The sequence below is a fragment of the Dromiciops gliroides genome, chromosome 3 (assembly GCF_019393635.1).
Source record: "Dromiciops gliroides isolate mDroGli1 chromosome 3, mDroGli1.pri, whole genome shotgun sequence".
Classification (NCBI taxonomy): Eukaryota; Metazoa; Chordata; class Mammalia; order Microbiotheria; family Microbiotheriidae; genus Dromiciops; species Dromiciops gliroides.
The window spans coordinates 286,722,094-286,734,306 of record NC_057863.1 but is presented as its reverse complement, the minus strand read 5'-3'; the positions used below and the strand labels follow the sequence as shown (position 1 = coordinate 286,734,306).

General features: G+C 34.4%; 1 protein-coding gene across 1 annotated transcript in view; it reads right to left on the bottom strand.

The window, feature by feature from the left end:
* The window catches only part of DMD (dystrophin), a 2,325,391-nt gene that overhangs the window by 2,090,612 nt on the left and 222,566 nt on the right, over positions 1 to 12,213 (bottom strand). The window contains 1 exon segment of the mRNA XM_043994767.1: positions 640 to 701. Within this exon segment, the coding sequence (XP_043850702.1) occupies positions 640 to 701 (62 nt within the window).

Genomic DNA, 12,213 nt, shown 5'->3' with positions numbered 1-12,213 from the left:
CGTTTTTTTTTTCCTTTAAATTAATTTGAATACTTATATATATTATACAATATACATAAAATGAGATGTATCATTACGAATGTATCATTCATAAAATTATCATCCATCATTATGACCACTAATAAAAATAATATTTTCTAGCTAGAAAATTCTTAGCATATGTAAGTCATTTTACTATATTTTATAATCAAATATCTATAGTGTTAAGTATCTGAGGTCAGATTTGAACTCAGGTCCTCCTGACTCCAGGGCCGGTGCTCTATCCACTGTGCCACCTAGCTGCCTCCACTTATTTCTATTAGAAATAATAATCATGGGGCAGCTAAATGGAGCAGTGGATAGAGCACCGGCCCTGGAGTCAGGAGGACCTGAGTTCAAATCCGACCTCAGACACTTAACACTTACTGGCTGTGTGACCCTGGGCAAGTCACTTAACCCCAATTACCTCACCAAAAAAAAAAAAGAAAAGAAATTATAATCATCCATTTCTAAAGTTTCTCTTTGCTCTTTTCTCATTAAAATAAAGCCCTGTCAAAGAAATTTCAAGATCTTTTAAATGACAAAACAAAAAACTGACACATACAATATACCTTTTAATATTTAACTGGGTGTGTCTTAAAATAGGGAAAATATCTTTACCTTAGAAAATTGTGCATTTATCCATTTTGTGAATGTTTTCTTTTGAACATCTTCCCTTTCATCTGCAAGTTAAAATAAAAAACAATTAGTACTCAAAGTTATATTATTCCCGTTTTCCCCAAGGTTTTCAAGCATTTTATCATCAAAGATTCTATGAACACCATTTAGAAAAGAAGGTAAATGTCGTTTTTGTGGATATTGATGTTATTTAACATCCTAAATAAAACAAGCTCAGTAAAACTGGGATGATTCTCGTCTATGTTGTCATGTGAATGCTATAGGAACTCTACTTGGTATAATGACCAATCACAATTCCATAGGACTAATAATGAAACATGCTACACACTTTAGAGAGGTAAAGGTCTCAGATTTCAGAATGAGATGGGGGTGACACGACTAATACATTAATTTGTTTTACTTGACGATACATGGTTGTAATAGGTAATTTGTTTTGCTTGTGTTCACATTTGGGGTTTAGGGGAAAAAGGAGAAAAGGAAAATTTTTGCTGATTGAAAAAAACACATATAGATAAAAAATATAGTATGTGTATATAAATGGTGAAGCAAAATGCCCCTTATGATATATAATTTTAGATTTGCCATTTCAAAGTTAAATGCATTTCTGTATTACTATAATGCTGGTCACATAAGGGAAGGGAATATGTATCTCTATAGCACCCACTACTTGTCAGGCAGTGTGGGTAGTGCTTTTTGCAAATATGTCCTTTGATCATATAAAACACTTCCATGTCCTGATGAGGTGTGAATATGGGAAGGGGGAGGTAGTTGTAGTAATTATTTGCTATTTGCTGTGTATGATAAGTATTTTTATTTGAAAACCGGAGGCTAGAAAAAACAAGATCCAGAAAGGAATATGAATGATATCTCATTATTCTGAGAGCAAATAGGAGGGGTGAAGCAAACAGAAAGACCGTTCAGAGGTATCTACTATTTACTGAAACCAGGGCATGTCTATTTTCATGAAGCTAGCAAGCATCTGAAACTAAAGAGGACTGGGATTTAATTGAAAGGCCAGAAAAATCCTGTGCAGGAAGAAATCCTTTGTCCCTTGTGTCCTGGGAAACATGGCTTCCATAAAGGAAGAAGACCCAGAAGCCAGTCTAGGTAATGGAAACACAGAATTCTAGAGTGGCATAGCAACTCAGAGATTATTTATTCCAATTCTCTCTTTATAGTTGAGGAAACTGAGATCCATGGAAATGAAATGAAAACCTCAAAGTTATCAAGCCAGTAACTGTCAGAACTAGTCAGTGGACCAGAGAATCTAACTTTACCAGTAAGGGTGAAACAAGCTAGTACATTCACTTGAGGCCAAGTAACCAGCAGGAGAGCAGGCAACAAGAAGAAAAAGCTGAAAGCATGGATATTTCTTGGAGACTTGCAAAAAAAAGACAGATCTTTATAATTTAGGGAACCAAAATGTAAAGATTGTTCTTATCTACCCTTAATGCCTCTTGCTAACCAAATTCTTGTTTAAGGGGAAGTAACTATAATGTCTATACAGGCCAAAAACCTAGAAAACCAACTTTTGAACAGAGGGCAACAGTCATGTTGACAAATGTATTCTTTCTTAAAATTATACTAAGATATGAATATCCAAGGGATGAATTCTTCCCAAAGAGTTTATAAAAGATGGGTTACAAACCACTTTTTAGAGGAATTAATATTATTTAATTGAGTGGTTAAAGTAGATAATCTAAAAGATTGAATCTCTAACATCCTATGATTCCAAAGGAGAACATGAAACAAACTTAATTCTGCTACTTTTTAAGTATTCAGGACACTAAATCCCTTTATTTTGGTAACATCAGTAAAATATGACTCGCTGAAAAGAAGATAATGATATAAGAATGGGTTTTTGAAACCTCCCCAAGTTAATCTTATATACCTTTTCTTCAAGACCCCTCAAATTCCCACTTTTTTTCCTAACAACAATGAAATAACTTAATCAATAGAGCACTGAAGAGTGATATAAGTAAACCATGAAAAAAATATCTCTCTAAGATGCAACTTGTTGTGCTTAGGCCATACCAATATAAAAGAAAATGAAGATACTACAAAAATAATTTACATGTTTAGTGCTACAGTAAAGAAAATCACAAGGAATGCTTTTTGAGTTAGACAAGATAATAACAAAATCAATTTGAAAGAAAAATGTTTAGAATCTCAAGGAAAATAATGAAAAAAGGAGGGACAAAGGGAAAGAAGTGCTTTCCAACTCCAAATTATATGATATATTAATCATTAAGTATTGGATGGAGGGTAAAAATGTAAAAGTAAATCAGTAGAACACAGACAAGATTAAGAATCATCAAACTCATTATCCCAATGTTACATTAGCATAAAAACATAAACAACTTGAGTAAGAACTACACAGCAGTTCATCAGAAAATGATTTTAGTTGGATATCATATAGCATAAATCTTATATCACAACACATTCAAAATCATATACCATACATCATATATCACAATATATTTAAACTAAATACTAAAAGTCACACCAAAAAAAAAGAAATCACATAAAATCCATGTTAGGTTATCAAGAATATGTCACAGCTATGTTTAAGGGGAAGAATTCTTAACCAAAGCAGTGGATGTAGTTGTCAAAAAATATAATACTGTGTAATTGTGATTATATGAAATTGAAAAATAAAAGCCCTTTACCCTAGCAAAACAATGCAGCCAACCAGATAATCAAACAACTAGAAATTAGATGCATACTATGTGCCAGGCCCTATGCTATGTAACTTAGAATACAAAGAAATGCAAAAATAGTCCTTGCCCTAATGGATATTTCATTATAATGGAAGAGACAACTTATTTTTACCATCATCATAATTATTTGACATTTATATAACATTTTAAGGTTACAAATACTATCTCATTTTGTTCCCAAAACATTTCTGTGAAGTAGGTGCTATTTGTATTCTCATTTGATAATAAGGAAAATGAGGCAGAGAAGAGTTAAGTGACTTGACCAGGTCACACAGCTAAGAAATGACTGATAAGGATCTGAACTCAGTTGTTACCAAGAGTTCTTTCTCGAGGTACAATATTCTATCTACTGTGACACATACAAGATACAAAGAAATAGGGAAAATAATATTATAAGCAAAGACACTATCAGCTAGGCAACTAGGAAAACTTTCCTGTATTATGTAGCTTTTGAGCTGTCTTGAAAGAAATCATGAATTCAAGAAATGGAGGTGATAAATTCTAGACATGAAGGAAAGCCAGTGAAGAGGCACTGAAATGGAATAAGTAGTGCTAAGTATAAGGAAAAGCAAGTAGATAGGCATGCCTGGATCCAAGAATGAATGGAAGAGAATATAGAGTAAGAAGTCTAGGAATTGAGGGCAGCTAGGTGGTGCAGTGGATAAAGCACCAGCCCTGGATTCAGGAGGACCTGAGTTCAAATCTAACCTCAGATACTTGACATTTACTAGCTGTGTGATCCTGGGCAAATCACTTAACCCTCATTGTCCTCCCCCCTGCCCAAAAAAATTTCTAGGAAAGTAGAGTAGGGCCAGGTTATGAAGAACTTTAAATAATAAATGATGTCATATTTGATCCTGTGGGTAACTGGGAGCCATGGGAGTTGAATGAGTATAGGTTGTCATGGTTACAGATACATTTGAGGAACAGCACTTGGGCAGCTAGTTGGAAGGTAGTTTGGAATTGAAAGAGACACAAATAAATAAGAACAGAAGCCATCCTCCAATTGGATAAAAAGTCAAAAAGTATGAACAAATAGGGGTCGGAACAACTACAAACAATATAAATGATTGGTTCAAATTAATTATATTTAAAAATATGCAAATCCAAACAACTGAGACTTCAGCAGATGTCTAGATAATTAACGAAGACAAAAGATCTGAATTACTATTGGAAGCACTGTGGAAAGATAGGTACTAATACCTTGTTGATGGTTTTGTACATTCATTATATAAAATTTCTGGAAACCAATGTGGAATTTAGCTGACAAAATGACAAAAAAAAATTATATGCTCTCTGTTACAGAGATTCCGTAGACACACATTATAAGGTGGTCAAAATATTCATATCGATATGTTTATAGTTGCAAAGGATGACAAACGATGTTGTTGCCAATGGCTGGTAGAATCACTAAATATATTTTCTCAAATGGTCTGTAGATGTAAAGAAATATTTCTGTACCCTAAGCAATAATGAAAAAGAAGAGTTCAGTTAAACATGGGAAGATTTAGATGGATTCATGCTGAATGAAATAAAGAAGAAGTAGGAAAGATGTGCATACCAATTACAATGTAAAAAAAAAGAATAAACAAAAATTAAACACTATAATTCTGACTAAGCCAGGGGACTATTTATGTAGAACATTTATAGAGACACTTTCAGAATCTCCTGATCTCTTAATTATTTTTTTGCTGAGTAGCCTTTTTTGCCTCTTGTTAATCTTTCTTATAATTGATAGATTACTAGAGAAAGTAGAAAGGTTAATTTATTCAGAAAAGGTAATTTTTAAACATAGATATCAAATAAACGGTTTTTTAAAAATTTCTAATGCAAACACAATTATAGCCATTTTTGTAATTACCATAAAATGAGAATCAATCTATACTAGAAATGTAAATAAAATCTATTTTGATTGGGGGCTATGGCATTTATAATTTACCACTTTTAAATAAAGATGATCATGAAGTTCCTTCTATCACTTTTTCTCATTTCCTTTTTTTAACAAAATAATATTATTGATTTTGGTTTTGTTTCTTTAATATCACCTAGATTTCCTCCTTTATCTCATCCATTTACCCATAGAAGAGAGGTCCTTTTTTTTTAATGGACCTCCATCAAAGGAAGACAATGTTGTAGCTGTGTAAAAAAATGAGGAACTGTATTGAAGCTTTTCAAACACCAAAGTGTCTATAGTCCCTTGGGGCCACTATAGAAAATAGGAAACAGTGATAGAGTGGGAACAGTTAATAAAAGATAGACCTTTCAGAGTACTTTAAGTTCCTGGAAACTGTTGGGAGAATTATGCCATTAAATATGACAGAATTGCCCATACCATTATCTTTCAAGTCTGTCATGGCCCCTTAAAATATGTGAAATGTCATAACTGACATATCTTTCTTTCCCTTTCTGATCTCAACCAAAAGTGGTTTCTTTCTAATTTATGCTAATTGCTTGTTGCTACATGAATCCTCAAAAATATTTCGGAAGCTATCCCTCCTCATTCTGTGTAGAAAAGTCTTACTGCCACTTACTATTTAATCACAGAATTTATACCATTTCAGTAAGATGAAGATATGCTGCATTCTTACAAGTACATGCACCTATTAGTCTGTAAGCTCCTTGAAGGCAAGGCCCCTGTTTTATCTAAATTATACTTAGTATAATTCTATATAGAGGGCAGGTGCTTAATAAATGTTTGTTGTGGTATATTACATATCATTTGAGTATAAAAATAATATTTTGTTAAAATGATGGATGCTGAAAATATGCTAACAATTAAGTTAAAATTACATGATATGATATGAAACAATAACTACTGAAGAATGGTAAAAGTGATGTGATCAGGGGACACCTGACTGCTTTGAAAGAACCCAAACCATATTGATAGTATTACATATAATATTTGAAGGGTACCTTTTAAGGTGGTGAACTTCTTTAAAAACGTGACATTACTGGGGCAGCTAGATGGCGCAGGGTAAAGCACCGGCCCTGAATTCAGGAGTACCAGAGTTCAAATCCGGCCTCAGACACTTGACACTTACTAGCTGTGTGACCCTGGGCAAGTCACTTAACCCCCATTGCCCAGCAAAAAAAAAAACCCAAAAACCAAAAACCAAAAAAAAAAAAAAAAACCGACATTACTGATAAAGATTCAGCAACTGAGGCTGCCTTTTAAGGGTTTGTTCACAAGCCCAGGAGAATGGAACTTTGGTGAAGGAACTTTCTAGTTTATTAAAATGAGCTATATCTGTCACCTCTCTGCACACACATTTTTTCTTTTGCATTTCTTTCACTTCGACTTTCAGAATGGACTTTAGCAGTGGGAGGATGGAGAGGATTTCTCCTTCCCCCTCTCAAAATGTAATATAGTAGGAAAAGTATATGCTCTCCCAAGTATCTTGATAGGGAGTTCATAGACCTTTAACTCCTGGCTGCCTTTATCTATATTTGTTTCCTTTTTAAAGTAAATATCAAGAATTAGTAACTTCCAGAATTGGATGTTTCCCACCTTGCTATTTACCTCATAGGTAATACTGTGTATGTGTGTTCTTAAGATCTGTGTGTTGAGGCACTGTTGTCCCAGAGCGACTATCATTTGGAAAATGAAATGTACTATCTTATAACTGGAGGACTAAAGCATCATCATGAGATCAGGATATCTGGACCTTGACAACCCTTCATAATATTGATATGAATTGCTCAGGTCGTGCTTCTAGTGATGAATGAGAAGTGTTGGGTTATTATTATTATTGTTGTTGTTGTTGTTGTTATTATTAATCAGCCTTCCAAAGGTTTTAAGTTTGTGTTGGGGTGAGGGGGTTCATATGCCTCTGGCAACCTATCTTTAGAGGTTCTTTAGCATATATGTGAAACCAGAGAGGAAGACCAACCCAGATCTAATCAGGGACTTGAAAAGTTCAAATCTCATAATAATGTTGAATTAGACAGGCGAAACACAAGCATGAGAGGTTGTGATTCCATCCAAAATCAAAGCTTCCACTTACGTTGGGGCAGTTGAAACAAGCTTGATTTATAAATGGTAATCTCACCAGGTATATTTTAATTAGTTGAATCCCCTGCTGTATATAGTTATTAATATGACTCCAAGAGGCATTTTTTTTAACTTTAGAGGTCTTTCTTCTCCAGACTTTGAACACAGAGGAGAGCCTCACTTACATAAAAACAAAGGGCCTTCTAGTGATTTAACTTGGAGTCTCCTTGACTATTTTTCTACTACTGATGTCAATCCTGACTAACCCTTTTAATGACAGACTAAGGCTTGCCCTGAATAATTTTCTGTCTTTTATCAACTTATCATTTTAATTCTACTACTTTTTTCTTGATTAGGACAAATCAGAAACTTCTGGCCTATACCGTTTCTCAATTACTCTTTATCACAAAGTATCTTATGTTCTAAATTGTTCCTTTCTCCTTCCTTTTCTCTAATTTTATCTATTCTCTGCCATTGTCAGGAAGTGCTGGGTTCCCAACTGACCTCTGACACATACCTGCTTTGTGACTTTAGAGAAGTCAGTAAATCTCTCAATGTTCCAGACAGACCCTGAAGAAAATAAGCTGCAAATATTCCCAACTTTTATTGGTAGAGGGAGTTCCCTATTTCAATAAAATGTCAAATGCTGTTTTCTTGTATACCCATTTAAATATAATTTCATAAATAATTTAGAAGAATCATATATCTTTTTTTAAAATTTCATTATCCTCACTGATTGATATGTATACAGGCCTACATAAGAGCATTTGTATAAGGATCTCTGAGCACAGAACTATATAAACTGAAGTTTTGTGCATTTGCCATATTCCTTCTATTTTCAGGGGAAAAATGCAATTTTGCAAACCATTAACCTAAGTAAATATAGATGCCTGTATGTAGCTGATGCAGACATGTTTGTCTGATTATCTTCAATGAAATAGGACTTTATTTTTTTAGTAGAAAAGCTGAAATATGCTTTATATATTAAAACTGAAAAAAGTTCTGCCACATTTGACTTAGTATTATACTATTATTTTACTACTTAATTGTATTCTTATTGTTGAGCATACCTTTGTTATTATAATTCAATGTCTTATGTGTAAATTTTATTCTCCAGAAGTAACATTCCAAATGATTTCATGGCCACTCAACAATGAAAAAAAAAAGTTGTTTTTCCCCCCAATACTGCTACAAAATAATGAATAGTAACATATTTCTTTACCAATGAAAACCTAGACACACACTCACTGTCCTTAAAAGCTGATTTTACTTTGCCTGGTAGGATCAAGTGTGAGCTATACCAGGGATTGTTTTTTTTCTTCTTCAAAATTTAGAACAAGTTTATTGCTATGCATTCCTAAATTCCACAGTGTTCTTACTCTTCCTGCTGTTTTAGTGACTTCCCTCTAGGAATTATTTCACTTACAAGAGATAGTACAATTCATACCCAAAAGCCCAAAAGAAACTGTGGTTAAATCTAAGAGGTTCAAAGGTTTATACCTTCTTCTATTTTTAAAGTTCTACAGTGTACATGTATTTCATATCTTTCTCTTGGGAAAACATTTTTTAGAAATAACAAGTGAAAAGGACCATAAAAGCAAGAGAATATGAACTAATAACTTTATTCCTGTAATACAGCAGCTCTTCAAATCCTTTGTTTCTCACATAATACATATGGCAAGCCTGGTTTTCTGGGTACCAGGCTCAAATAAGGTAATCCAAAATGTATTCTTCTTAGCTGATCTGTTAGAAACATTGCTCTTTTACCAACACTTACCAATACTTTAGGAGGACCAGTGCCCAAAGTGATTAACTTGAACACATAATAATAATTATATAAAGCGCTTTGTTTGATATTTTCAATTTTATACCTATAATAATACTGCGGCAGAGAAGGCAACATTGTAAAGTACAATGGACCTGAAGTGTGTATATGCATTCAAATCAAGAGTAAAATCTAATACTAGACATGTTACCATGGGCAAATCACTTAGTCTTTCTGAGTCTTGGTTTTCTCATCTTTATTATGGAAATAACAATATGCAGTACCTTTTTTTTTTCAGGATTATTGTGAGGGGGGAACTTTCTAAAGTTTAAGACACTATTTAAATGTTAATTTGTATAAGTATATACTTTTTAAAAGGTGTCATAAAACAAAAAACTCCTTAGAAATGATATAGGAGGGATAGGTAGGTGGTGCAGTGGATAGAGCACTGGCCCTGGATTCAGGAGGACCCGAGTTCAAATCCGACCTCAGACACTTAACACTTACTAGCTGTGTGACCCTAGGCAAGTCACCTAACCCCAATTGCCTCACCAAAAACAAACAAAACAAAAGATTAAAAAAAATAAATTATATAGGAAAGGGACTGGGCCTTTGATTTTATTGATATAGGGAACTCCCTCTACTTGTAAAAATTGGAAAGTTCTAATACAGTAGAACACCAAGTGTTAGATTATTTTGGGCTAATGTGGCCATGTTAACTTGGAAGTTTTACTGAGAACTTTGAGATAAAATCAATAAGTTAATAAACTAACCCCAAGTTGGTATGGATAAGAGTTATTCTATATCTCACAAAATTCCTATAAAATGAGACCTCAGAATCCTGCCCCCAAGCACCCTTTAGTCTTATAAGGGTCCATGGTGCTGAAGTAGTCCAAACTCTAATCCATGGTTATATAAATGACTCATCCACCCCCTATCCTCTTCCCCAACCTGCCTACCTTCTTTTACCATTCTATCCCATGATAACTCTCTCTGTATTCCTCCCTTCACTCTTTTTACCTGTACCTTTTGTGCTGTGTGTCCCTACATGCTTTGTACCTTATTAAAGTGTTATTGCAGCTTCACTTCCCACTGCCATTGTGGTGTTTTCCAGATAGTACCTAAAGAATCAGGTATGCCAGCCCCATTTCATAATTTTCATAAATTAATTATTCACTCACTCACCAAAACTAAGAAACAATATGTACAAGGACTACCACTCACTCACCAAAACTAAGAAACAATATGTACAAGGACTACCATGTAAAGAGTAAGAACAAAAACTCAGAAAATAGACCTTTCTTCCTCCATGGAAAAGATAAGAGGCTGGGGACTAGGGATGAATACAGCATATACTCTCACACTTAGGTGATGTTTTAAACAGTTTTATTGAATTATTTTCTCTCTCTCTCTCTCTCTCTCTCTCTCTCTCTCTCTCTCTCTCTCTCTCTCTCTCTCTCTCTCTCCTCATATATTTAGAAATGAAGGTACCTTGTGAAAAGTTTCCCATCAAAGTACTTACACTATATGCCATAGATAAAAGTCAGGAATTTGGTAAAATACACTGAGATCTAAGTAACGAAGCTCTCTGAATTATTCAGGCACTGTGAAATCTTTTTCTTTCTTCATCTTCCCCCCTTAGCTATCTACAGTATCATTCCCCAATCTTATCCCACAAACATGACTAGAATTGAAATAGGAATTATACTTATAAGTTTAAATCAATCAGGAAAATTAATAGACCTAAATTAAAAGGGGGAGGGAAGAGGAAAATGAAATGCAAAGCTTTAACTGCAACAATCAGCTCTGAAAATGCTAATATGTCCTCTCAACTACACAGAGAATTTACTTAAGAATAAAATAAAGCGGAAGGGAAGTCTAATCAACAGTAGGTCAACCATTGCATCCTTTTGTTTTGTTTTGTTTTGTTTTTTGCAGGGCAATGAGAATTAAGTGACTTGGCCAGGGTCATACAGCTAGTGTCAAGTGTCTGAGGCCGAATTTGAATTCAGGTCCTCCTGAATCCAGGGCCAGTGCTTTATCCACTGCATCAACTAGCTGCCCCCCAACCATTGCATTCTTATCCAATATGACTGTCTAAGCTTGCTAAATGCAAAACTTCTATATTGAAAGAATAAATAAGAAGTGCAAATTCCTGCAGTATAAGTAGAGGAGGCTTAAAGGCAGTGAAACAGATTCAGAAGTCTTTGTTTAGTGCAGATACAGAAAAGTGTTACTGGAAATACAGAATGAATAAAATGGAGAATAATCATATGAAGAGACATTCTGAGATTTAATCAGGTAAGAGTGCTAGTGGAAGATACAAGTGGTAGAGCAGAAAGGCTCAGGTACCAGCCATCAGTTTGGGATAGGACAAAGGATATAAATCCTAATGAAAATTGGTGACGGTGACCATCTTCCTAGATACTTAATCAAAGATGTACTTTACCAAGTTCCCCTTCTGGGGAGTGAGAAGGAAGCTTTATATATTTCATTCTGAAGACCTGAAAATATGACATTAAGAATATCAATACATCCCAAACCTTTGATTTCATCAGTCTAGAATTTACAGTCAGAGAATTATCTAGAACTTTGAGAAATCATTCTTTCAACACCTAATAGAGGCAGCATTTGAACACAATTCTTCCTGACTGACTGGCAGTCTACCACTTAATCAAATACAATTTAAACGTATCGTCATCCCCTCCAGATGTCTTATTCTAAGGTGAAGGCCTGATTCCCAGTTTAATGATTTCCTGCCTCCACAATTATGTCTGACCAGGTTAAAGGATGCTTCCCTGGACTCACATATCTTTGCGTATCCTTCTTCCCCCACCCAACTCCATTTTGTAGCTTCCCTTTAAGTGTTTTCTTTCCCTTTTGGAATGTGAGCTCCTTGAAGGTAGGAACTGTTATTACTTGCTTTTATTTGTAAAGACTTAGAATGCCTAGCACGTAGTAACATAGTGATTAAGAAATTCTCCCCCTCTCACTTTCTCTCTCTGTCTCTTTCTGTGTCTCTATCTTTTTCTCTCTTTGTGTCTGTGTTTCTCTCTGTCTCTGTTTCTCTGTCTCTGTGA